We start from the raw sequence: 27,822 nt of genomic DNA on the forward strand, positions 1-27,822 counted from the left end.
GCAATCCATGAGCAAAAAAACCCACCCCAAGCAAATTGGGCCTTGTCCTTTCCCTTTGGTTCTTGAGTCCAGCAACCCAAAAGTCCGCCAAAGTCCAAAAGTCCAACACCCCAAAAGTCTCTGTCCCTGGTCAGTGCAGCCCCAGCGTTTGAAAGTTTATCTGCAGAGTTTTACCTCCCAACCTGGGTGGAGATGGGGGCAGGTTAAGGGGCACCTTATGTGGTCCAAAGCCGATTGCCCCACCTCTTCATGGGGCTCCGCTCTGCTCCACCAGCTGTCCCACGAATCGCTCTGCCAGCCACCCCCATGAGCTGCTCCAGGCATCCCACAAACTGCGCCGCTCCACCAGCCACTCTGCTCTGCCAGCCGTCCCACGAACCATTCCAGCCGTCCCACGAGCCGCTCTGCTCTGCCAGCTGTCCCGCAAACTGCTCTGCAATATATCTTCAGGCTCTCCCACTACTTAACACAACACTCAGTGATTTCAGCTCTTAGTAAGTTTCGCTCTTTTGTGATTTCAGCTTGTAGTAGGGTGCACCATCGGCCCAAAGTGAATTCAGCTCAGTAACCTGTAACTAGATTCCTCATGGAATCAAAATTAGCTCCGATATTCCACAGTGGAGAGAGGAGAAAGTGCAATTAGCATGTAAGGCCCTTACCTGAAGGCCCATACTACCAGGTATTAATATCTATCCCCAGCCTCTCTCTATTCACTGGGTTTTGGAACCCATGACCCTTGCCTAGCGAGTGCTGCTTAGTTGATGGTGAGTCCCTCCATCCTAAGAAAAGGCCAAGTACAGTTCCACTGTCCTTGATTCATATAATCAGGATAATAGTTTATTCCTGCCCCAATAACAGAGAAACTGGGGCTCCTACAGCAGCCAAAGTGACCATCTAGGCAGGGGGGGTGCCTATGCAAATGAGATCAGCCCCTGAAGTTCTTTTCCACAACCCACCATGACTCACCACCAGATGTCAGGGCAGAGCTCATCCTGACTCTGCTTACAGATAGAAATTCCATGCTTGAACAATAAAAGTATAGCAGTAGGAATATCCTACCAGCCACCTAGTGATCGTGATTGTGAAATGCTCAGGTAGATTAGAGGCTACAAAAGCAGAAAGCACAATACTGCTACTAATAATGGGGGGATTTCAACTATCCTCAGATTGACTGGGTATATCACCTCAGGACAGGATCCAGAGAGAAAATTTCAAGACTCCATAAATGACTTCTTCTTGGAGCAGCTAGTTCTGGAACCCACAAGGGGAGAGGCAATTCTTAATTTAGTCCTAAGTGGATCACAGGATTTGGTCCCAAAGGTGAATATAGCTGAACTGCTCAGTAACAGTGACCATAATGTAATTAAATTTAACATCGGGGGCAGGAGAATGCCAAAGAAATGCACCACAGTAACATTTAACTTCAAAAAGGGAAACTATACAAAAATGAAGAGGCTAGTTAAATGGAAATTAGAAGGAATAGTCACAAGGGTGAAGTGCCTGCAAACTGCATGGAGACTGTTTAAAAACACAGAGGCTCAAACTAAATGTATACCCTTAAATAATAATATAACAACAAAAACCAGTAAGAGAACCAAAAAAAAATCCCCATGGCTAATCAAGGTAAAGGAGGTGTTACAAGCAAAAAAGGCATCCTTTAAAAATTGGAAATTGAATCTTAGTGAGGAAAATAGGAGCATAACATCTGGCAAGTCAAGTGTAAAGGTATAATTAGGCAGGCAAAGAAAAAATGTGAAGAGCTAAAGCCACAAAACAAAATTAAAGTAAAATTAAAACAAAATTAAGTACACGGGAAGCCTACCACCGTACGATCTAGCTGCTACAGAAAGCACTCAAGGAAGACAAAGCCATTGTGGAGAAGATAAATGAGTTCTCTGTATTGGTTTCCACTCTAGAGGATGTGGGGGCCTCCCCCACATCCAAGCCATTCATTTTAGGTGACTAATCTGAAGAACTGTCCCAAACTGAGGTGTCAATAGAAGGAGGTTTTGGAACAAATTGAATTGATAAGTGACCAGGACTTAGAGAGCAGCAAATATTCATCCAAGAGTTCTGAAGGAACTTAAATATGAAATGGCAGAACAACTAAGTGGTATGTTACCTATCAGTTAAATCTGCCTCTGTAGCAGATGACTGGAGGGTAGCTAATGTAAGGCTGATTTTTAAAAATATCTCCAGTAGCGATCCTGGTAACTACAGGCTAGTAAGCCTAACTTCAGTACCAGGAAAATTAGTTGAAACTATAGCAAAGAACAAAATGATGATACATAGATGAACACTTGGGGAAGAGTCAACACGGCTTGTGTAAAGGGAAACAATACCTCACCAATCTACTAGAATTGTTTGAGTGTGTCGTCAAGCATGTGGATCAGGGTGATCGAGTGGACATAGTGTATGTGGACTTTTAGAAAGCCTTTGACAAGGTCCCGCACCAAATGCTCTTAAACTAAGCAGTGCTGAGATAAGAGGGATTGTCCTCTCATGGATCAATAATTGCTTAAAAGATAGGAGACACAGGGTAAGAATAGGAGTAGGTCAGTTTTCACAATGGAGAGAGGGGAACAATGGGGTCTGTACTGGGACAAGTGCTGTTCAACATATTCAGAAATGATTGGGAAACGAAGTGAACCATGATATGGCAAAATACACAGACAAAACAAAAGTATTCAATAGTGAAGTCCAAAGCAGACTGTGAGGAGTTACAAAGGGATCTTACAAAACTGGATGACTGGGTAACAAAAGGGCAGATTAAATTCAATGTTTAACTGCAAAGTAATGCACACTGGAAAAAAATAATCCCAACTATACATTCAAAACGATGGGGTTTAAATTAGCTGTTACCACTCAAGAAAGAGATCTTGGAATCATTGTGGATAATTCCTTGCTAAATGTTGATTGGCTGTCAAAAAAGCTAAAACAATGTTAGGAACCCTGAGGAAAGGGATAGATGATAAAGCAGAAAATATGCCACCCTATAAATCCATGGTACACCCATACCTTAAATACTGAGTGCAGGTCTGGTTGCCCCCACCTCAAAAAATATATTAGAATTGGAAAAGGTACAGAGAAGAGCAACAAAAAATGTTTAAGGTTAGGAAACAACCTCCCTAGGAGGAGAGGTTAAAAAGGGTGGGACCATTCATTTTAGACGGTAGATGACTAAGAGGAGGGGAAGTATAACAGAGGTCAATAAAATCATGAATGGTATGAAGAAAGTGAATAGGGAAGTGTTCTTTACACCTTTACATAACACAACAAGTAGGTGTCATCCAATGAAATTAAGGCAGCAGGTTTAAAACAAACATAAGGAAATACTTCACACAACCCACAGTCAATCTGTAGAACTAGTCGCTGTGGATGTTAAGGCCAAAAATATAAGAACAGTTCAAAAAAGAATTAGGTTCATGAGAAATAGGTTGGCTGTTAGCCAATATGGTCAGGGGTGCAACCCCATGCTCCGGATGTTCCTAAACCTCCAAATGCCAGAAGCTGGGACTGGACAGGGAATGGATCACTTGAAATTACCCTGATCTGTTTATTCCTTCTGAAGCATTTGGCATTGGACACCGTCAAAAGGCAGGATACTGGGCTTGATGGATCATTGGTCTAACGCAGCATAGCAGTTCTTATGTTAAGTTTACTTAATAATAAAGAACAGAAATTCAAATGATAGCAAGCACAAATATTGGAAACAAAGGTATACATACAAAATAAAATCATAGCACATGTACTAAAGTCTAAGCTTAACAAATAAGACATTGTTATGTTATACAGAGCAAAAGCTCCCCCGAAACCCTTCCAGAGTACTTCAGCCAGGTTTGGCAGTTGTCTTCTATTCGCGAAACAAGCACACTGTCAGCTTACTTCCTAGGTGAAAGATGCCCATTGGGTCTCTATACCTACAGTTATAGACCCAGAAATCCATTGTCTGTACTTGGAAATAGGATAACCCATGATGCTTGTGTTTTCCTGTCTATAATCTCCCCTAGAGCCTTTGCAATCCCTTGATTAGCGTTTTGCTCAGATTGAAAGTAGGCTTTCACTGTGAAGTACCCAATACTCAATTTGCACATAAACTGAAAGATAAATATCTCTGGCCTGAAAGAAACTTGTTTCTCATCTGGTGACCAGCCCCACGTCAAAGACAATAAGAACATTATGTTCAATGTATTTACATAACTCTATATTGATCAGCCATACATTTACTTCACAATGGTTGTGAGAACTGGCAGGATACAGGCTTTCAGCAGAGACCTTACATGACACCCTTTGGCAAACTAATATATAGATACCACACCTAGGCATTCCCGGTAACTCAGGGATTCCCAAACTTGGTTCGCGACTTGTTCAGGGTAAGCCCCTGGTGGGCTGCGAGACATTTTGTTTACCTGAGCATCCACAGGTACGGCCGCTTGCAGCTCCCAGTGGCTGCAGTTTTCCGTTCCCGGCCAATGGGAGCTGAGGGAAGCGGTGGCCCGGCCCGCGCTGCTTCCCACAGCTCCCATTGGCCCTGCATTTGCCTATGCTGTACCCATTCTTTGGATAAACAGGGCTTCAGTCTCAAGGGAGATTAATGTGGCATCTTTTCCCAGCCCTATGCTCACCTTCCCCACAAAGGTTTGTATGCACCTACTAGTGCATTGGTTGATGTGCTTACAAGTTCCTTGGGAGGGGGGAGGCATAGCTTCCCCATATGGGTGAGAGCTGCAAAGACCTCCCATTTGAAGCACTGTATGATACTAATCTTTCTCTCTGTGTTCCTTTCCAGCCAAAATCAGCAGAGCAGCTCCTGGAGATGCTGGCAAGTGGGAACAGAAACCGCACACAGCACCCCACAGATGCCAATGCTACTTCCTCACGCTCCCACGCCGTCTTCCAGGCAAGTAGCAGCAGCAACATCTGCGAGGATGTTCTCAGGACTCTCATCTTCAGGCTTCTGTGCCTAAATTGAGCCAAATGAAGAAACAGGAAGAAATCTCCTGCTGGCTTGGAGTGCAGGGTCTCCAGTTATTACTTCTGTTCAGTATGTTAAGCAGGAGGATTATGTCTTCCTCTGAAGAATCTGGCAATAGCTACTGTCAGACAGAATACTGGGTTGGACCACTGGTTTGTTCTTGCAACTATAGCAGACTAGCCCTGGTATGGGGCTGTATCCCCAGGGCTTCCTCCCTGGAGACGCTATCTTCCTGCGGCCCTCCCCAGGCTCAGTCCCTACTCAGTGCCCACAGCCAGCCAGGAACTCCTTCATTGCTACCTCAGTCCCTGCTAGCAAACTAGCTTTGGGTCAGTCCTAGCAGCCAGTCAAGAGCCTCTCGCTCCCTCAGTCCCTGTCCACACTGAGCCGTCTGTGGCCTTGCTGCTCTTCCAGGCAGCCAGGCCTGCAGTCCTGTCTTCTCCAGCTCCAAGCAGCAACTGCCCTGTCTCTGGCTCTGTAGCTCCTTTTTATAGGGTTCACTCTAGCCTGCTTGGAGGACCTCTCCACTGCTCCTTACCTGGGATGAGTGTGGCAGGACCCTGAGTCCTCCATGAGGGGGCCTCTGGGCCTAGTCCACCCCATCACACCTCCTCTCCTACTGGTTGCTTCTGCCTTTCACTTAGGCTGGCAACTATAATGTGCAGGGAGAGGAACTGGCTCAGAGTAGCTCTGTGCAGGGAGGCGGGGCTGATTGTTAGTCCTGCTCTTTAAGAACATAAGAAGGGCTGTCCATCTAGCATTGTGTGAAGAAGTACTTCCTTTTGTTTGTTTTAAACCCATTGCCTGTTAATTTTATCAGGTAACAACCTCTCTCCCTCCCCCCCCCCCCCCGCTTGTATTATGTGAAGGGGGTAAATAACACTTTCCTATTCACTTTCTCCACACCATTTATGATGATATAGACCTCTATAATGCCACCTTTAGTAATCTATCTTCTAAATTGAACAGTCCCAGTCTTTTAATCTCTCCTAATATGGGAGCTGTTCCATCCCCCTAACTATTTTTGTTGCTCTTCTCTGCACCTTTTCCAATTCTAGTATCTTTTTAGAGATGAGGCAATCAGAACTGCCCACGGTATTCAAGGTGTGGGCGTACCATGGGTTTATATAGCAGCACTAAGAGATTGTCTGTCGTATGATCTATCCCTTTCCTAAGGTTCCTAGCATTCTGTTCGTTTTTTTTGACTGCCACTGCACACTGGGCAGATATTTTCAGAGAACTATCCACGATGACTCCAAGATCTGTTGCTTGAGTAGTAACAGTTAATTTAGAACCCATCATTTTGTATCTAGCGTTGGGATTATTTTCTTCAATGTACATTACTTGGTTTTTATCAACACTGAATTTTCATTTGCCATTTTGTCACCCCGTCACACAGTTTAGTGAAATCTCTTTGTAACTCTTCACAGTCATCTTTGGATTTATCTTGAGTAATTTTGCATCATCTTCAGATTTTGCCATGTCACTGTTCCTCCCCTTTTTCTAGATCATTTATGAATATGTTGAACAGCACAGTTCCCAGCACAGATCCTTGGGGTGGGGCCACTATTTACTGCTCTCTGTTGTGAAAACTGGACATTTAGTCCTACCCTTTGTTTCCTATCTTTTAACCAATTATTGACTCATGAGAGGACCTTCCCTCTTATCTCAGGACTGCTTAGTTTGCTTAAGAGCCTTTGGTGCGGGATGTTGTCAAAGGCTTTCTAAAAGTTCAAGTGCGCTATATCTACTGGTCACTCTTGTCCACGTGCTTATTGACACCCTCAAGGAATTCTAAAAATTGGTGAGGCATGATTTCCCTTTATAAAAGCCATGTTGACTCTTCTCCAACATATCATGTTAATCTACATGTCTGATAATTCCATTCTTTACTATAGTTTCAACCAGTTTGCCTCGTCCTGAAGTTAGGTTTAGTGGCCTGTAATTGTCAAGATTGCTGCTGGAGCCTCTTTTAAAAATCTCCTTCCTTAGAAGTTTTTAAGGTCAGGCTTGACAAAGCCCTGGCTGGGATGATTTAATTGGGGATTGGTCCTGCTTTGAGCAGGGGGTTGGACTAGATGACCCCCTGAGGTCCCTTCCAACCCTGATATTCTATGATTCTATGAAATTGGCATCACATTAGCTACTCTCCAGTCATCTGGTACAGAGGATGATTTAAGTGATAGGTTACATACCACAGGTAGTAGTTTTGCAATTTCATATTTGAGTTCCTTCAGAACTCCTGGGGGAATCCCATCTGGTCCTGGTGACTTACTACTCTTTAATTTCTCAATTTGTTCCAAAACCACCTCTACTGACACTTCAATCTGGGACAATTCCTCAGATTTGTCACCTAAAAAGAATGGATCGGGTGTAGGGAATCTCCCACACATCCTGTGCAGTGAAGACCAATGCAAAGAATTGCTTTAGCTTCTCCACAACAGCCTGGTCTTCCTTAGCCCCTCAGTCATTCCGTGGCTTTGCTGACCGTTCAGCAGGCTTCCGGCTTCTGATATATTTAAAAAGTAACAGCGATTTTTTTGAGAGGTTTCAGAGTAACAGCCGTGTTAGTCTGTATTCGCAAAAAGAAAAGGAGGACTTGTGGCACCTTAGAGACTAACCAATTTATTTGAGCATGAGCTTTCGTGAGCTACAGCTCACTTCATCGGATGCATACCGTGGAATGCACGGTATGCATCCGATGAAGTGAGCTGTAGCTCACGAAAGCTCATGCTCAAATAAATTGGTTAGTCTCTAAGGTGCCACAAATACTCCTTTTCTTTTAGCGATTTTTTTCTGTGTCATTTGCTGGTTGCTCTTCAAATTCTGTCTTGACCTGCCCTATTATACTTGACCTGACACAGTTTATGCTCCTTTCTCTTTTCCACACTAGGATTTGACTTCTAATTTTTAAAGGACGCCTTTTCGCCTCTCACCCCCTCTTCTACTCTGCTCTTAAGCCATGGAGGCATATTTTTGGTCTCTTACTGTTTTTTTGGTTTATTTTTTTGGTTTGTTTTTTTGTTTTTGTTTTTAATTTGGGATGTACATTTAATATGACCCTCTATTATTGTGCTTTTTAATAATCTCCACGCTGTTTGCAGGCATGTGAGTTGTGACTGTTTCTTTTAATTTCTATTTAACTAGCTACCTTATTTTTGTGCCGTTCCTGTGGTGGGTTTCTTTGGCATTTTCATCCCACAAGGATGTTACATTTAATTACATTAAATTAAACCACTATTATTGAGCAGTTCAGCTATATCCACCTCTTTGACCAGATCCTGTGCTCCACTTAGGACTAAATCAATAACTGTCTCTCCCATTGTGGGTTCCAGGACAAACTGCTCCAAGAAGCAGTCGTTTTATGTGTTGAGAAGTTTTATCCCTGCATCCCTTCCTGAAGTGACATACCCAGTTAATATCAAGATAGTTGAAATCCCCAGTTATTGCATTTTCTGCCTTTGTAGCCTCTCTAGTCTCCCTCAGCATTTCACAATCATGGTCACCATCCTTGTCAGGTAGCAGGTCGGATATTCCTGCCTCTATACTCTCCTTTAACCCATGTAAGGCTGCCGGCTCACTGGGACAGCCATTGCTCAGAGAGAGCTAGGGAGGTGAGGAAGGGGAGTAGTTGAGGCTTTGTGTGGGAATGAAAGGGAGAGAGTAGTTGAGAGCAGGGTTTGCTTCAGATCATGAGAACAGCCAGACTGGGTCAGACCAGTGATACACCTAGCCCAGTATCCTGTCTTTCAGCTGGTGCCGGATGCTTCAGAGGGAACAATCAGAACAGGGCAGTTTATCAAGTGATCCATCCCCTGTTGTCCAGTCCCAACTCCTAGCAGGCAGAGGTTTAAGGACACCCAGAGCATGGAGTTCTGTCCCTGACCACCTTGGCTAACAAGCATTGATGGACCTGTCTTCCATGACCTTATCTAGTTTTTTTTAATCCAGCTATAGTATATCAAGTATCTATAAACTCCCTTAATGGGTCAGAGCCCCACAAATCTCATTACTTATGGGCCAACAAATGGCAATGACTTTCAGTGACAGAGCCAGAGGGTGAAGCTGTCCGAGAAATGAGAAGCCATGTGTTTGCAACCCTGGCTGAGCTCCCCCTTGTGGATGCTTACCAGCTTGCTTTTGGGATGCAACTACTAGATCCTACATAGAGTGTTTGGGTCTGGACAGAGTCTAGTCACTGTCTCAAGGTCTGGGCTTCCAGGCACTTTCAGGATGCAGATCCTCTGTCTAGCACCCCTTCCTGAGATATACGATTCTGCAATCGAACTACTGCTGGCCTGCCCAGTAGCAAATGCATGCTTCCCCAAAGTTCCTCCAAAGCTATGGACCCTCTGGATTGCTATTTCACCCTTCGGAGACTACATGACAGTTAAAACAAGGGACGCACAGACTCAGCAAAGGAATTTCTCAACCAGTCATTCTTCACTGATAGACAAAGCACAAGAGAGATACAAATCTACAGAATATAATAAACATCTGCACATCAAACCCTCCTTCCAGCATCCTCACCACTCTGAGAGCCCTTTGGGGTTTGGTCAGTCCTTCCAAAGTCCCAGGACCCTCCCCTCCTGCACAGCCTTGTTATCTTGTTCTGGTCAGTCAGAGAGCCCTTGGTAAGAGCAGAACTTGTCCTTTTATACAGCTCCAGTCCCCTCTGTCAGGTGCCACTGCCCCCCAATCAACTTCAAGTCCCTTGTCCGGTGTGTCATTGCTTGTTTACAGCCCATCTACAGTTCAGACTGGGGACACTGGTCCCCTTGATAAGCCCACCACCCAAGGGACAGTTTATTGTTCTGGGACACTTCCATTTGAATGGAAGACTTTCCAGGTTAGTGACTCTTGATTGCTCTCTTGTTAACCCACTGCTAGTGGTCGCAGTCTCTGCTAATACCTTCTAGATATCCCAGTCCAATAAAAGGGTAAAAGGCAAAAGCGAAGGTGCAGTACAAGTTACAATCAAAATGGAGTTTGCAGACTGATACAGACATACCCATGCCAACCTGTCATATCCTGTATCCATTACAAGTTCTCCTCCCACGACCTGAGACCAATCAGAGTTGGCCTTATGGCCTGCGAGATCCTAGAACTGAGTGTGGGGAAGACTGGGCAGTGTTTTCTCTCCGCTAGCCCCTCAGCCGGGGGAAGATAGTTGACCTGTAGCTTGGCAACATGGCACAGTAGATCAGTGAGTGGAGAGGAAACACAGGCTCTTGCTGTCATTGCTTGTGGTGATGGCTAGTCCTGCAGTGAATCTCTTGCCTAGTGGCCTTATCAGACCCCAAGAGAGGTCATGTTCAGTTCTCTGCTGTCCCCTACGATAAGACGTTGCCTGCTGACTGGGCTGAGCAGGTCATGAGGCCTCGCCTTATCTTTCCTCACGAGCCTTATCTTTTCTTCCTGTCCTTGCAGATCTTTGTGAAGCAGCAGGACCGTGTCGTTGGCATCACTCAGGACCTGCAGGTGGCCAAGATGAGCCTGATTGACCTGGCAGGCTCGGAGCGAGCATCAACCACCAACACAAAGGGAGAGCGGCTCCGAGAGGGTGCCAACATCAACCGTTCACTGCTGGCCCTGATTAATGTCATCAACGCCCTGGCTGATGCAAAGGTAATGCCCCTGCTCCACCCTTCCACAATACACCCTCCTCGGAAAACCACCTTGCATTCCTGCAGTACAAAGGGCAGGGGGGTTAAAAGGACACTTGACATAAGGTATTTCCTTGTCTGAGAAACCTAAGGAACTCTCTGCTGCAGGATATTGACACATCTAGCTCAGGAAGACTTCATAGGATTAGGAATAGCATCTGACATTAACTGTGGTAAAACACAGCTGGACCAACTGCCTCTTCATGCTCTTGCTTCCTAGCCTAGGTTTATGGGAATGAGTCTGAGCATTAGGATATCCGCATGCTAGGATTCTTAGAGATACCTGACAACTGAGGTGGGTCCCCTGATCTCTCCAAACAGAGCAGGAAGTCCCACATCCCATACAGGGACAGTAAGCTCACACGCCTGCTGAAGGACTCTCTTGGGGGCAACTGCCGGACCATCATGATTGCTGCCATCAGCCCATCTGCACTCGCCTATGAGGACACCTACAACACGCTCAAGTATGCCAATCGGGCCAAGGAGATCAAACTGTCGGTGGGTCCCACACATCTGTGTACAGACCTCTATCTCTATGGTGCTGCTGTGTTGAGAGGCTGTTGGCAAGTGGGCTGGGGCAAAAGCTGGCTCCGTGAGGTTCATCACCTACCATAGTGCCTCTGGATAATTAAAGGGGTCTTAGTTCAGTTAACCCACTGGTAGACATTCATTTAGATCTCTGAACTATCTAGTCCACGTATCTATGCCTGATCTGGGGACAAGCCCAGCTAGAGTTGCTGATGGTGATGCAGCTCAGTCTGGAGGAGATGTGAGCATTGGCTAAAGCCAAGCGTCACTTCATGGGCCGGCATTAGTGACTATGAAAGGGAGCTTCTCCCTTCAGAATTGTCCCTTCGAGGTGTTTCCTACATCACAGGGGTATCCCAGCAGCGCTGCTTAACCTAACCCATAGAGTAACTGGGACCCAGCAACAGGACTCACTGGCCTCTCAGTTCTCTTGCACAGAGCCAGGGCTATTCCACCTCTGTTCCTTTAACCCTCTCTCTCCTCCTTCCCCACCCCCTTTCCACCCTGCAGCTGAAGAGTAACATGCTCAGCCTGGACTGCCACATCACTAAATACGCAGCTATCTGTGAGCAGCTGAAAGCAGAGGTGAGATGCCTGACAGGGGGCTGGTGAATGGTTCTGTCTGTAGCCCTTGCCAGAGACCAGCACTGCTCTGGGATTGTAAGTACCATGAGTTCTGTGATAGGCTCAGAGCATTGGCTATGCTGCCGGAGAACTGCTTAGCCCAGTTAGTGGGCAGTGTCTTACGTTAAGGAAGAGCAGAGGACTGGAATGGACTCTTCTAGGGCTGCAATGAGAGCTCTGCTGCTGGACATATCCAGGGGCCCAGGTATTCTGGGATCCTGCAGCCGTTGCTCAAGAACCCGGTAATGAATTCCTCTCTGCCTTGTTTGTGAAGAGAGCATCGCAAAGGTGAATGGCATATAACTGCTGTAGCCCTGCCTCCCCTAATCTGCAGCAGGACAGCCAGAAACAATGGCACTGAAGTGTGAACTGCCCAATTGATCCCCAAAGCTCCTAGTGTCCCCAGCCAGCTGCCAGAATCTCCACATTCCCCCTTACCTCTTCTACAAGGCAAATGGTCAATAAACCTGCAACACCCTGAAAAACTTTGAGGCAAAGTAAGACTGTAAGGCTTACAACTGAGTGTGCCAATCTCGGGTCAGACTGTCAGAAAACTCGTGGCGTGTTCTGTAATTAGATTTCACCAAGCCAGTAACAAATGTGTGCTCCTAGATCACCATACCAGTCTGACCATGGAGCCACAGACAGCCCCCTTAGGCTCTCCAGCCCCTCTTTACTATCCAGACAAATTGAACTTTGTGACGAAAGGCTATTAACACCACAAATCACCTCATATTAGGTTACTGCCAACCCCAAGGGGTCAGTTACTTACCCTGGGTCAATGGATACCCGATCTCACACCAAAGACAACGCTGACAGCCCGTTTCTCTAGTAAACTCTCTAAAGCTTTATTAGCTAAGAAAAAAAAATTAGAGTTATTGAGAGGTTAAAGCAGGTAAAATGCATTCACAGGGAGTTGGTTTGTAAGTCCAATATGATAGCAGAGATGAAGTGAGCTGCTAGATTTCAATAAGTCTCTCAGCGTTACACAGAATAACTGTGGGGAATCTTTGTCCACTTGTTCAATATTCCACTCTATTAGAATCCAAAACAGTTCAAAGATGCAGGATCATAGAATATCAATGTTGAAAGGGACCTCAGGAGGTCATCTAGTCCAACCCCCTGCTCAAAGCAGGACCAATCCCCAATTTTTGCCCCAGATCCCTAAATGGCCCACTCAGGGATTGAACTCATAACCCTAGGTTTAGCAGGCCAATGCTCAAACCACTGAGCTATCCCTCCCCCCTAAGGAGGAAGATCATTTCCTTGAACCAGTATTTATAGATTCTTGCTCACAGAAAATTAGCTGACTGCTTCTGTATCCATTGTTGAACACAACGACTCTTGCTTTGAAGTTAGCCTTCTACTTTTTGCATTCACAAGTAATGTAGTTGCAGTGACATACATCATGCAATTGCCTGCCACTACAGTCTAATAGGGATAGAGAAGTGAAAACAATACAAGTATCACTCATTAGTTTTCATGCAGTTTACACACCACGTAAATTCTCACTAACATACACTTTTGATCTAGGGTTAATTAAGTAAGGGGTATACCTAATGTAATGCAATAGTAAACAACAGGTTATAGGTAAGTGAAGACAATAATAGTGCTTGGGGTGTGCTCTAGACCGCCGGGATCTAATCTGGATATGGATAGAGCCCTTTTTAAAGTTTTTAATAAAGTAAATAGTAATGGAAACTGTGTGATCATGGGAGACTTAACTTCCCAGATACAGACTGGAGGACGAGTGCTAGTAATAATAATAGGGCTCAGATTTTCCTAGATGCGATAGCTGATGGATTCCTTCATCAAGTAGTTGCTGAACCGACTAGAGGGGATGCCATTTTAGATTTGGTTTTGGTGAGTAGTGAGGACCTCATAGAAGAAATGGTTGTAGGGGATAATCTTGGTTCAAGTGATCATGAGCTAATTCAGTTCAAACTGAACAGAAGGATAAACAAAAATAAATCTGCAACTAGGGTTTTTGATTTCAAAAGGGCTGACTTTCAAAAATTAAGGAAATTAGTTAGGGAAGTGGATTGGACTGAAGAATTTATGGATCTAAAGGTAGAGGAGGCCTGGGATTATTTTAAATCAAAGCTGCAGAAGCTATTGGAAGCCTGCATCCCAAGAAAGGAAAAAATTCATAGGCAGGAGTTGTAGACCAAGCTGGATGAGCAAGCATCTCAGAGAGGTGATTAAGAAAAAGCAGAAAGCCTACAGGGAGTGGAAGATGGGAGGGATCAGCAAGGAAAGTTACCTTATTGAGGTCAGAACATGTAGGTATAAAGTGAGAGAGGCTAAAAGTCACGTAGAGTTGGACCTTGCAAAGGGAATTAAAACCAATAGTCAAAGATTCTATACCATATAAATAAGAAGAAAACAAAGAAAGAAGAAGTGGGACCGCTAAACACTGAGGATGGAGTGGAGGTCAAGGATAATCTAGGCATGGCCCAACATCTAAACAAATACTTTGCCTCAGTCTTTAATAAGACTAAAGAGGATCTTAGGGATAATGGTAGCATGACAAATGGGAATGAGGATATGGAGGTAGATATTACCATATCTGAGGTAGAAGCGAAACTCAAACAGCTTAATGGGACTAAATCGGGGGGCCCAGATAATCTTCATCCAAGAATATTAAAGGAATTGGCACCCGAAATTGCAAGCCCATTAGCAAGAATTTTTAATGAATCTGTAAACTCAGGGGTTGTACCGTATGATTGGAGAATTGCTAACATAGTTCCTATTTTTAAGAAAGGGAAAATAAGGTGATCCGGGTAACTATAGGCCTGTTAGTTTGACATCTGCAGTATGCAAGGTCATTGAAAAAATTTTGAAGGAGAAAGTAGTTAAGGACATTGAAGTCAATGGTAAATGGGACAAAATACAACATGGTTTTACAAAAGGTAGATCGTGCCAAACCAACCTGATCTCCTCCTTTGAGAAAGTAACAGATTTTTTAGACAAAGGAAACGCAGTGGATCTAATTTACCTAGATTTCAGTAAGGCGTTTGATACTGTGCCACATGGGGAATTATTAGTTAAAGTGGAAAAGATGGGGATCAATATGAAAATTGAAAGGTGGATAAGGAATTGGTTAACAGGGAAACTACAGTGGGTCCTACTGAAAGGTGAACTGTCAGGCTGGAGGAAGGTTACCAGTGGAGTTCCTCAAGGATCGGTTTTGGGACCAATCTTATTTAATCTTTTTATTATTGACCTTGGCACAAACAGTGGGTGTGTGCTAATAAAGTTTGCGGATGATACAAAGCTGGGAGGTATTGCCAATTCAGAGAAGGACAGGGATATCATACAGGAGGATCTGGGTGACCTTGTAAACTGAAGTAATAGTAATAGGATGAAATTTAATAGTGAGAAGTGTAAGGTCATGCATTTAGGGATTAATAACAAGAATTTTAGTTATAAGCTGGGGATGCATCAATTAGAAGTAACGGAGAAGGACCTTGGAGTATTGGTTGATCATAGGATGACTATGAGCCGCCAATGTGATATTGCTGTGAAAAAAGCTAATGCGGTCTTGGGATGCATCAGGAGAGGTATTTCCAGTAGGGATAAGGAGGTTTTAGTATCGTTATACAAGGCACTGGTGAGACCTCACCTGGAATACTGTGTGCAGTTCTGGTCTCCCATGTTTAAGAAGGATGAATTCAAACTGGAACAGGTACAGAGAAGGGCTACTAGGATGATCCGAGGAATGGAAAACTTGTCTTATGAAAGGAGACTCAAGGAGCTTGGCTTTTTTAGCCTAACTAAAAGAAGGTTGAGGGGAGATATGATTGCTCTCTATAAATATATCAGAGGGATAAATACCGGAGAGGGTCAGAAATTATTTAAGCTCAGTACCAATGTGGACACAAGAACAAATGGATACAAACTGGTCACTGGGAAGTTTAGACTTGAAATTAGATGAAGGTTTCTAACCATCAGAGGAGTGAAGTTTTGGAATAGCCTTCCAAGGGAAGCAGTGGGGCAAAAGATCTATCTGGCTTTAAGATTAAACTCAATAAGTTTATGGAGGAGATGGTAAGATAGGATAACATGATTTTGGTAATTAAATATTCATGGTAAATAGGCCTAATGACCTGTGATGGGATGTTAGATGGGGTGGGATCTGAGTTACCCAGGAAAGAATTTTCTGTAGTATCTGGCTGGTGAATCTTGCTCATATGCTCAGGGGTTAGCTGATCGCCATATTTGGGGTTGGGAAGGAATTTTCCTCCAGGGCAGATTGGAAGAGGCCCTGGAGGTTTTTCGCCTTCCTCTGTAGCATGGGGCACGGGTCACTTGCTGGAGGATTCTCTGCTCCTTGAAGTCTTTAAACCATGATCTGAGGACTTCAATAGCTCAGACACAGGTGAGAGGTTTTTTGCAGGAGTGGTGGGTGAAATTTTGTGGCCTGCGTTGTGCAGGAGGTCAGACTAGATGATCATAATGGTCCCTTCTGACCTTAGTATCTATGAATCTATAAACATCAGCATTTTGCTACTTTTCATGAATTTAGAGCAAATGTAATTAGGGGGCATATGCCATGTAAATGCAATGTGATAACTTCCCCCTTTGTGAATTGGCTTGAACACACAATGACCTTTTAGCATTTCTTTGCTATCCACACACCAGTGAATTGTCCTATTGCTCCAGCCTGAGCTGGCAATCTGCTAGACAGATAACAACACTGACAAATGTCAGGGCAGAATAAGACTGAACTGAATGTCAAACCAACACAGGGGCTAGTGCAGAGGCTGGATTCTGGTAACTACCTCCTTGGAACACTTGGACCTGAAGGTGCTGCACAGTCTGCAATCTGATACAGAATCCAGGGAGGTTGGCAGACTGCTTGGGGGAATAAAGGGCAGGTGCCTGGCCGCTCTCCAAGGACTCCAAGTGTCATGGGTGGGGGCTGGGGAGGGGTCTCCTGGAAATGCACAAACTTCTCCTGACTGCCGTTTCTGGAGTGGAGTATGACTACAGGCTCATGAGCAAGTGGCGGACATGCTTGGGGACTGTTATGTGGTGTCCCTTGCTGCTTAGGGGTTCAAGTGCAGGAGGAACACCACAAGTCCTAAGTGTCAAGATCTCTCCCGCAATGCATAGGCTGCTGCTCTCAGAAGGGAGGTGTAGCTTTGTGGAATTGCCAGCGAATGCCATGAAAGGATGGGGAAATCGGATCTACATGGGTTGAATTTCCCTTGCAGGTGGCAAATCTGCGAGAGAAGCTCCAAACTTACGAGAGAAACACCCAGGATCCAGACCACCAGGTTCCAGCTCCTCAGACACAGTCTAGCCCTTGGCAGGTGGAGCTGCTCAGGTACATTTTGTTGACCATCAAATCTTGTCCTTCCAAGAGCCTGACCAGTGCTGAATGCTATATCCTATCTCCCAGGCTTCCCCCATCAAGGATTTTTAGGGTTCATTTTACTCTTGATTGTGTCTGAAAGCAGAGCTGATTGGAATGCAGCCACACCTGTTGACTCGCTAAGCACATGGTCATGTCAGTCGTACACTCCTGCCTATGATGAAGCCATAGTCTGTCCACCGGTGCTTCCCAGAGCCCGGATGGGCAGAGTGACTCACTGACGAGTGAGAGGGAAGGTGGTCCACGAAGGCCTTTTGCCAGACTAAGCACAGAACAAGACTTGCAAAATCTGACTGTAAAAGAAAGTTCTCCATGAGGGTCTCCATCTCTGACCACCCCAGAGAAGCCTGTAAGTGGTGGCAGCAAACACTGTAGCTTTCCACCCAAATCTGCTCTGGCAACTGCTCCTAAAGAGCTTGTCTCCGTGTTGTTATTGCTGCTTCTTCCTCTATTGCTACAGGTCAGCACAGGCTGCACAGGAGGGGTCTCCAGATCATGAAGTCCCTGAGAAGGGTAACCAGGAAATGGTGATACAGCAGCAGGAGCTGAAAGGGAGACCATCCTTTCAGCAACAGGACCTGGGAGCAGTGGAACAGGTGAGAGAAGGGGCTGGTTGGCAGAGGAGCGCTTGGGCAGGTTTGGAGACTTGGAGAGAATGAGACAGCAGCAGGGTGAGGGGAAGAGTAGGATAGGTGAGGGTGACCCTGAGGTGTTGAGACACTGACGAGGAATAGCGGGTTATGGCAATATCTGTGGAGGAGAGAGAGAGTTTGGAGGGTGAGCAGCGGAGGGGGGGAGTAGAGAAGCTGGGAAGGTGAGCCTTGGAAGATGAGCATTATCCTGGGGAAAGGATAAGAGGCTGCTCCAAAGCTGCACTCAGCCCCACAGGATCACGGCTCTGCAGAACACCTCGCTGATGGCCGTCCCCACGGCACCTTGTTCTGTGCCTTAAGACAAGGGTCCAGCTGAGGAGCTCTCCACTGCATAATGCAGTACAAGGTCTCATGGCTCAGTGAGCAGTGAACATGTGATGTGCAGTGCAGTCCACTAGTCTCTCATGCTGCTTGGTTCTGTTGTAAAGTACAAGGACAGCCCCATCTACGTGACACATGTTACTGTCTGGGGGGCCAGTTACAGCTTGTGCTGAAGCTGTGTCCTCTGCTCTACAGTAAACTCTCTCTCTCCTCCATTAAACCTGTGCCAGGTGAGAGTGGCAGGAGCTGGCAAAACTGAGCAAAAGCATTCACAGAATCATAGAATCTCAGGGTTGGAAGGGACCTCAGGAGGTCATCTAGTCCAACCCCCTGCTCAAAGCAGGATCAATCCCCAACTAACTAACGTACGTTCCGTCCTTGTGATCAATTCAGACGCCAGAGAAGGAACTTCATGACTATGCCACAGATCTTCAGCAGAAAACCAATAAACCAAGCTCTCTGCTCCAGGGACTGCCCCGGGATCAGACCCAGAGGTGAGTGTTCCCTCACCACCTCCCCCACTGCTGCCCCCACATACGTGCACATAGGAAAAAGGGACGTGCTCCTTCCTGTGGCAAGATGAACTGTGCGGCAGTACTGTGCCCAGGCTGAAAGAACCAGTGCAGTCTGCAGGGTGCTTGTGCTCCTCATGGTGATTGTGAAGGGGCAGGAGCAGTTAATAGGGATATAGGGCCTCTGTAGTTACCTGTCCTATAAAGGCAGCACCTACCATAGCCCACTGGAAACTGATCATATGGGATACCCCTCCCTGATCCTAATGGGTGATCTCTGTAAAATGCTCCAGGGGGAGACAAAACCAAGGCCTGGCCAATGAGCCATGTGCTGGGGAGATTTCTTTTTTTCCTGTGCCAAAGCTGCCATAGGAGGTCATGGTGTCTAGGAACAACAATGGTCCAGCCCAAGTAATTTATGTACTAAGGTACTAGTGGTAGCAAAGTAACTGCCCTTTCTCCATGAATCCCAATAATATGGATTCTGCCAACAAAGCAGAGTCAGAATTCCCAGTGTGGCAAATGGTATGTGAACCTGAACTTCAGACTGGTAGAATTCACCTCCAGAAGCTCTCCTTATGTCCTGGGCTTCTACAGGTTGTGGCCTGGGGTGGGTCCATGACCCAGTCTGCTGGGATCTCTGCCCCAAGTCTCTTGCCAGAATGGATCCCTTGGGAAAGTTACTCTTCAGGAGGAGCCCTGGGGAAGGGGGGTGTTTAACTTTAAAACCTGGCAAAGTCTCACTGCCAGCCTGGCCAAGAACCAGAGGTGCCAAAAGCCCAGCCCAGCGTCCCAATGCCTGCGATACCAGCTCTGGAATCAAAGGATGACTACAGAGTTGACAACCTGCAGTTTCTGTTGCTGGTGAACCCATCAAGCAGCAATTCCTTCTCTGCTATTGCAGTCTTAAAATAGTCTGACCAGATCTTACCACCTTGGATTGGGCTCCACTGCCCGATCCATTTACAGCTGAGGTGCAGACTTCGGACTGGCAGCAAGCTGCAACACCGCTGTATTGTAAAGTTTGGCCATCCCTTGCACTAACAGTCTGTGCTCTTGTGCGACCCTAAGAGGACACCTGGAATTGAACAGGCTTGTCTGGGTGCTTCCTGGAACCAATGCAGGTAGGTGGTATGTGGGAGTGAGGTGCTGGTGATGTAACCTAGGTGCCCAGAAGACCTAGGCTGAAGTCACGATTTTCAGCTAACTGGTTCTTGGGACCAGGTTCTCACCTGGCATGGGAGGCATGCTACACTGTGCTAGACTATTGGAGACAGTGTTCACCTGCTCCAGCGAAACGCACATTACGGCCCTTTCTATCCCAGGCTGGTACTTGCTGTCCTGCGTGTTGCACAAAGGCAGTACTCTCTGTTGAAGGCTGCCAACCTCCTAACCCCTGACATGGTCTCAGAGTTTGAGGAACTGGAATACCTGGTGCAAAGAGAAACCGGTAGGAGTCGAGAGCCAGCTGGGACTCTGGGCGGATCCGAGGTGACCCCAGCCCAAGAGGAGCAGCAGCACTCGGATAATGGTGAGCTTGTGTGGGTGTGGTCTCCAGAACAGCTGGGCCTCAACCCCTACTTTCTGCTGTCCCCCCAGGATTTGAAGTATATGCATGAGTGACAGGGCAGAGGAGCCTGGAAGGCTCTGTTCAGTGGCTCACACTTTGGGGTTGTCACTACTGTCCTCCCTCCCAATGGGAGTGGCTGCCTGCCTTGGAGCCTTCCCTGCAGCCCAAACTCCCTAGCAGGCTAGAGCAAAGCTGGGTGCCGCATATGTAGCCCCTGGCTACATGGAGCATTAACTTGGCATCTGGGATCCAACTTAAACGCACTTTGAGGACAAAGGCAACTTGAGGGTGGGTGGGCAACTGAGTGGATACAGCACTGGGGACCCTAGGACTAGGTGCGGTGGCAGAGCCTCTGCCCCCCGCTAAGTGCCTCTGTTTAAAATCAACCTCAGTTAAAAGAACAGGAGGACTCGTGGCACCTTAGAGACTAACCCATTTACGTGAGCGTAAGCTTTCGTGAGCTACAGCTCACTTCATCGGCTGCATGCAGTGGAAAATACAGTGGGGAGATTTATATACACAGAGAACATGAAACAATGCCCCCCAGCCTGAAGGAAATACTCACCAGCAACCACACAACAAAACCACTAACCCAGCAACCTATCCTTGCAACAAAGCCCGTTGCCAACGGTGTCCACATATCTATTCAGGGGACACCATCACAGGGCCTAATAACATCAGCCACACTATCAGAGGCTCGTTCACCTGCACATCCACCAGTGTGATATATGCCATCATGTGCCAGCAATGCCCCTCTGCCATGTACATTGGTCAAACTGGACAGTCTCTACGTAAAAGAATAAATGGACACAAATTAGACGTCAAGAATTATAACATTCATAAACCAGTTGGAGAACACTTCAATCTCTCTGGTCACTCCATTACAGACCTAAAAGTGGCAATTCTTCAACAAAAAAACTTCAGAAACAGACTCCAACGAGAGACTGCTGAATTGGAATTAGTTTGCAAACTGGATACAATTAACTTAGGCTTGAATAGAGACTGGGAGTGGATGTGTCACTACACAAAGTAAAACTATTTCCCCATGTTTATTACCCCACCACACACACGTTCTTGTCAACTGCTGGAAATGGCCCACCTTGATTATCACTACAAAAGGTTTCCCCTCCCCCAGCTCTCCTCCTGGTAATAGCTCACCTTAAGTGATCACTCTCCTTACAGTATGTATGGTAACACCCACTGTTTCATGTTCTCTGTATATATAAATCTCCCCACTTATTTTCCACTGCATGCGCCCAATGAAGTGAGCTCACAAAAGCTTATGCCCAAATAAATTTGTTAGTCTCTAAGGTGCCACAAGTCCTCCTTTTCTTTTTGTGGATACAGACTACACAGCTGCTACTCTGAAACCTCAGTTAAATCATTTCAGCTCTGAGCAGATGAGCTCGGAGTGCAGGTCATGGCATTGGTCACACTTGGTTCATGTTTGAAGGCTTTCTCTATAACTAATAAGGCCCAGGGGCATTATTTGTTTCAAACAAACCAACCTGTAGATCCTGCAGTGCAATTATACACAAGTTTTAAAAATTTGGATGTGGCCATTTATATGGCAGTTTAATCACATTCACAGAAGCCTGGGCATAGCCGCAGTAAGCCATCTCCCAGCACTGTATAGCTGAGGCTCTACAAGGCTCCTCTCTGTATACAATAGGTCAGTATTTCCTGGGTTTACAGATCAGGGAAGTGAGGCTTAGAGACTTTACAGGGTTTATTTTTAATTATATGTTTAGACTTCAGTGCTCTTGGTGCGTGCACAAAACTCAACCCATTGACACCGGAGCTGCTGGCTACCCCTCGCCCCAAAACCTGGGGAAGCAGCATACATAGAAGGGCCTAGGTATCTGTCTCTCGTAGATACTGCTGCCCTTCTCCAGAGGCACCTGCCATGTAAAATCAGTAGCAATGTCAAAGTGCCTAATGGACTTCAGAGTCTCAGGGACTTCTCCCTTTTCAAGGGAAAAACTCTGCTCTGGGCAGATAAGGCTTTTTGTTTGTTCTTTTAGACTTGTTCTCTTGAGGTTGACTTGTTCCAGGATAATGTTTACTACTTTATTGTTTTGGTTGGCTTGGGTAAAAGGGGTGCCATGCCTGGCCTCTGGATTGTGGGGAGGGGAGACAGCAAATGTGAACCTCTAGTTCCCCTCCCTGAGAACAGCCTGCTAGCAGCCCCCTTCCGTGTAAATCAGAGGGCTGGTTTTACACATCAAGCTCAAGCCCACCAGGCAGTGACAGATGCCTTAGAATCACTGAGGAGTTGGGCATCATCTCTCTGTGAGCCAGAAAGAGAACCCAGAAGACCTAACTCCTAACATCTATGACTATGCCAGCATGGCCTTTCTTACCTGCTTCGGGTTGGGGCATGCACTGCTTGGTGACTGCCCCAGGTGTCTGGTCTGGACGGGCTGGCACTTAAGAGGATAAGGGGAGATGTGGCTATATCTCTTAACACTCTACTTACCTACTCTCCTAGTGGTGCCATTCACTGCCGGGCTGCAGGGTGCACCTGCCACAGAATGTGCTGCCCCAATGACAAGGTCTGTGACACGGTCCTTGCAGGAGCTTGCGTTGGTCCCTAGTCCCTCATCCAAGACTCCCAGCCTGCCAGCGAAGAAGAGGAGGAGATCGGAAATGAGCAGCCCATCCAAAACAGGAACTTCTGCCACGCCAAAACGGCAGGCAAAGCGCCAGCGGAAATCCTCCCTTCCTAGCCGGCGAAGGGGCTCCGCAAATGAATCAACTGCTCCTCCAGTGACAATCAGTCACAGCACCCCCATTGTTAAGGGAGCTAAACCTTCTCAACTAGTGCCTTATTGCATCCCAAAACCCTGCCCATCAACAGTCACCAAAAGCCGGGTCCCCCTGACAACATCTGCTGCCCAAAACTGCTGCACTCCAGCTACGCTGACCTTCCGAGACCTGAATATAACTTTTGACCTTGCTGAGGACAGCTGTTCATCTGGTGTGGACGATCCTGTGAAATTCAGTGCCCCGGAATTCCCTGGCTGGGAGAACGTCCAGTGCATCTTAAAAAAGTCTGAAGTTTCCTTCATGCCCAGGTTAGTACTGCTGGGACTCCTATCTACCAGTTCCACTGTAACCTGCTCACTGTGCAGCACTGGCTTTGGATAGGGAATTGGGCTGGTGAATTTCATTCTGCCTTCTAGTCAGTTTCATTTTCTGGTTCATCTGTACTAGTAGGATGTTCTTGTGGCTTTGAGTCAAAATGCTACAAGGGAATTCTTTCTCTGAGACTCATAAGCCCCAAAACTAGCAGTCAGATATATGAACAAACACCAGTCTAACCTTGCACATGCATTGTTTCTGTAGAATTGGAAAGTGTTTGAAAAATCCATTCTTCCTTGTCTTTTCTTGTCAATATTCAAGAGGAATCGCTTCTTCAGATAGCGTGTCCAGCTCTAAAGACTTGTTAGAATCCAGCAGTACCTCACTTCTCCTCTGAATGCTGTCGTAAAGCACTTAGCAAATGCTGATAAATGAATGATGAGACTGTTCCATTGTACCACCTTTATTTTGACTCCTGCCTGCTGCTGCATTTCAAAAATGACTCTGGTTTGAGCTGAGTTGTATAAACCGAATGTGTATTAGTCTGTAAATGCTGGCTGGGAATGTGCTTGGTGACAAAGTAGATACTCCAGAATACCCTTTATATAAGAATTGGTGGGGAAACTGCGGCACAGTGGGGTAGTGACTTGCCCAAGGTCACCTTGCAAGCCAGTAGCAGAGCCAGGAATAGCGCCCAGGAGGCCTGACTTCAGTCTCCTACTCAAATCTATAGACGCTGCGGCCTTGCTTGTAACTTTAGTTATAAAGGTTTGCATTTCATCCATCTAGCTGGTGAGTGAGACCCCAATTCCCTGACTGTTTATGGAGTTAACCCCTCGGTAGTCTCAGTTAATGTCCCATTTCTCCCTGGTGTAGCCCATAGGGCTAGCTTGCCTTTATTATGTTCACTGCTTTGCCTTCATTGTAGGAACTCTTCTATATTTACAATGGCAGTGAAAGTCCAGAGGAGATGGGCCTGAGATTCTGCCTAGGAGAGAGTGTTTCAGTGCACACGTGATAACTTGTTATCTGATTGGATTCAGAGCCGCCGTGCCCGTGTTCACCATGAAGGGCCCCTCCGTCCCGCCTGGCAGCATCCCGAAGCTATCCTCGGTCTCTAAAGCAATGGGACAGAAGAGAAAGCGTTCTATGAGGTAAGAGCTCGCTGGAGGCAGCCAGCCCAAGACCAGATCACCAGCTAGTGGATTGCGTGAGGTCCATATCCTCCCTCTCTGGTTCCCCAGCAGCTGTCCAGGGAAGCCCATGGAGAAGCAACTGTCTGAGGGACCACTGGAGCATGCAGTTCTTGTGCTTCCCTTCTGAGCCTGAGTGCTCTCCCTCTCCTGTAACAGGCCTTCTCTCCCCAGTGCTGAGGCAGGTGAAATGGCTGCAGGATTGATCTTGAGGGGCTGAGGGGGATGAAGGTAAATGTTGCCCCAGAGCCTAGGTGTGACTGACGCTGTTCAGGAGCCCTGCCTGTGGGAGCTGGGATTGAAATGTCGCTAATTGCCCTTGCCTTCCATTTCAGCACTGCCTCCCGCTCGCTGGGTGGGCTGCGGAGCCAGAGCCGAATTGCCAGGCTCCAGAGCAGCACTGTGAAGTCCTTGCAGACCCCAAGTATCCCAGGTAACCCTTTCTCTTCTTAGTGCTTGGCTAGACAGACTGAGGAAGGAGGGCCCCCAGTCTGGGCCTTCCTGCTTGGGAATATACTGTGGGAGCAACCCCTGGGCTCAGGCAGGTGCTAGGCCTGGCCTTGGCTAGTACAGGTGCCAGATGAACCTCCCCTGCTACATCTGAGCAGTGGCCCTTCTACTCAAGGGTGGGGTACAGGGAACAGCTGCCTGAGATGCCAGTGTTGCGGTGACTATGACAACTTATGCAAATCCTTGTGTTTCCCCATTGTGTCCCGGCAGCCCACCCTGGGGTGCCTGTACTCATCCCCCACTGCCATCTGCTCCCAAGAGTATGCTCAGCCCAGGGTGCAAAGAGTGCCCAGCCTCACTGAATCCCCACCCTGCCCCCATCGGTCAAAGACCAGCACACATGCGCCCTTGGGGGCTGGACTGGCCGGGAGGCGGGTGGAAACCTGGCTCAGAAGATCCTTTCCTCCTCCTGTGCCGAGCGGTGGGTCTGGTACTACCCCTTGAGCTTTCGTGCCTGTGTAGCACAAGGGGAGGAGGGCAGCGAGTCTACAAAGGAAGGGTGTGGGGCCTCCTAGTGGGAGAAGGGGGTGGGAAGTGGGCTCCATTGTAGAAGTGTGGGCTCGCTGCCAGCCTGGGACACTCCAAGGGCTACAGGTGCCAGCGATCCTGCCCAGTGGTGCTCAGGCCTATGCTTTTATTTCCCGTGTTTTCACCTCCAGAGCCTCCTTCCTGCCCTCTGGGCAAGAGCAGCAGAGAAGATCTCCAAGCCGTTGGTGGAAAAATGCTGGCTGCACCCGGATCCCGGGCCATGAAGCTTTTCTGCTGAAGTGTCCTTGGAGGGACATCAATGCAGGGGCCGTTTTAGCTTAGCGCTGCCTGCCAGACAAGGCCTGGGACAAGGCCGGCATCTAGTGGATCTAACCCTGGAGCATGGACCTCTTCCCCCTCTCCTCATGTACAGACTGGGGTCAAACCTCCCTTCTGTGGCAGGGTTCCCTGAGGGGGGAGCTGTCCCCTTGTCCTGAGCTGCCACTCCCTGGCGTTTGGGCAGCACTCCCATGAGTGCCAGTCTCCTCAGGGCTTTCCTGATCCTGCTGCCTCTCTTGGCAGTGAAGCAATGAAAGGAAGAAGGCAGCGCTGCTCCTACTGTCTCCTCACCCTTTCTCCTCTGCAGGGTGGCAGCATCCTGCTCCTCATCTCCGCATTCTGAGAAGGAGAGAAGACTGGAATAGGGCGTTCTGCCGGCAGTTCTCTTCCCTAGTCCAGATCCTACTAGTGTCCAAAAGCTCCTCGTTGGTGTCTGGCCCTAGGGCCCTGCAGCACCCCGGCATACCCAGCTCCTGAGCTGAGCAGCTGTGGCAGAGCACTGTAGGGCTGGGGGCAGACTGCTGCACCTCCACACACCCCAAAGCAAAACTTCCTTGAACCCTCCTGCTCTGTGCTCTCACATGGCCCCGCTGCTCTTCTTGCCTGCCCTGGCCAGAAAGTCCTCTCCTCGAGGGCCAGAGTCTGATCTCAGTTACACCAGTGACTTCACTGGAGTTGCTCGGCATTCACATTGCGCCTGGCTTGGTTTTACTAATGGAAACGGCCTGGGTTCTTAGCTGGGCTGTGGGGAGTCTCCTGAGCAGTGCAAATGGGCTGTGCAACTCTCCTCCAGTCAGATATAGGCCTATATTTTATACCAGATGGATTATCGCTGTTCTGTCTTTAGATCCTGTGTAAACTCCTCTTCGGTGTCTAGTGCTAACAGATGGCTGCAGTACTTCCACTTCTAATAAAGCTCTGAAGTGTGATACTTCTCACTTCCCTCCCAGCCAGAGCCTGTCATGGAGCTGCTCTCGGATGGCCCTGCTGCGGCTCCCTAGACGGCCAGTGACTTAGGTGCCCAGCGAGCCTCTCGCTCAGGGCCCAGACTCCCTCAGCCAAGGCCTCTGCCACCCCGGTGTTCTGTTCAGTGCTGCACCAGCTGCGGCTGGAACTTTTCCAGTGCGCCTGAGGGCAAACGGGGTGAAACCTCAGGTAAGTGGGCGTGAGCTAGAGAGAAATACTGTGTGTGAGCGGCCCCACCTACTGCTACCACTAACCAGGGGGCTGGCTCAGCAAGGACACTTCAGTGGGAACTGTCCCAACCTCTCAGTTCTGCTGGAGCCTCCTCTGCTGCCCTCTCAATCTACCGTTAGTTTCAGGCCAGTTCCAGCCATTGGTTCACATCATCCCCTCACCAGTGCTTGGCACTGCCTCTGCCAAGGGGAGGGGAAAGAGTCTCACTAGCGACCCCCTGAAGTTGCCTCTTCTCTGCATCCCGAACCCAGCTCAAATCACCTTCCTCTTTACAATCAAACTGTGCCTCCCAGACAGCTCTGCATGGATCTTTATGAGGCCCCGATTTTCTTTTCCTTTCAATACTTACGTGCTGGCAGAGGGGCTTTGAGGCTATGACTGCATTGCAATAAAACACCTAGGGCAGGCCTGCGTCAGCTGTCTCAGGTGGTGGGACTATAAAATTGCAGTGTAGACCTGGTTCAGGCTGGAGCCTGGACTCCGGTACCCCACAAAGCGGGAGAGGGAACGACCTGAAGAAGAGCTCTGTGGAGCTCATAAGCTTGTTTCTCTCGCTAACAGAAGTTGGTCCAATAAAAAATATTCCCTCCCCCACCTTGTCTCTCTAGTATCCTGGGATCAGCTCACCTACAATAACCCTGCATCCGTTTGTGGGAGAGGACTTTCTTGCACAAAGCCTTGGGCCCAGACAATCCAGCTGAAGATTCACAAAAATGCTACAATCCAATGAGGGGGTGTAGCAATAACCCAAGAATTTTAAATATGCCATTCTCTTTAGTATGCTAACACCAGGCTCATTTCC

General features: G+C 47.4%; 1 protein-coding gene across 2 annotated transcripts in view; it reads left to right on the forward strand.

Moving 5' to 3' along the window:
* KIF18B (kinesin family member 18B) overlaps nt 1–27,614 on the forward strand; it is a 37,182-nt gene extending 9,568 nt beyond the window's left edge. For both annotated transcript variants that reach the window (XM_084615961.1, XM_084615960.1), the window contains exons 5-16: nt 4,790–4,900; nt 10,406–10,603; nt 10,963–11,139; nt 11,680–11,754; nt 17,013–17,125; nt 17,634–17,769; nt 18,541–18,641; nt 19,985–20,190; nt 22,721–23,306; nt 24,357–24,467; nt 24,842–24,939; nt 25,676–27,614. In XM_084615961.1, the coding sequence (XP_084472087.1) occupies nt 4,790–4,900; nt 10,406–10,603; nt 10,963–11,139; nt 11,680–11,754; nt 17,013–17,125; nt 17,634–17,769; nt 18,541–18,641; nt 19,985–20,190; nt 22,721–23,306; nt 24,357–24,467; nt 24,842–24,939; nt 25,676–25,782 (2,019 nt within the window). In that variant the 3' untranslated portion in view covers nt 25,783–27,614. The remainder of the gene's footprint in view (nt 1–4,789; nt 4,901–10,405; nt 10,604–10,962; nt 11,140–11,679; nt 11,755–17,012; nt 17,126–17,633; nt 17,770–18,540; nt 18,642–19,984; nt 20,191–22,720; nt 23,307–24,356; nt 24,468–24,841; nt 24,940–25,675) is intronic.
* Nucleotides 27,615–27,822: the final 208 nt, after the last annotated feature.

Source organism: Lepidochelys olivacea (genome assembly GCF_965140295.1).
Source record: "Lepidochelys olivacea isolate rLepOli2 genome assembly, chromosome: 27".
In the NCBI taxonomy this organism is placed as follows: Eukaryota; Metazoa; Chordata; order Testudines; family Cheloniidae; genus Lepidochelys; species Lepidochelys olivacea.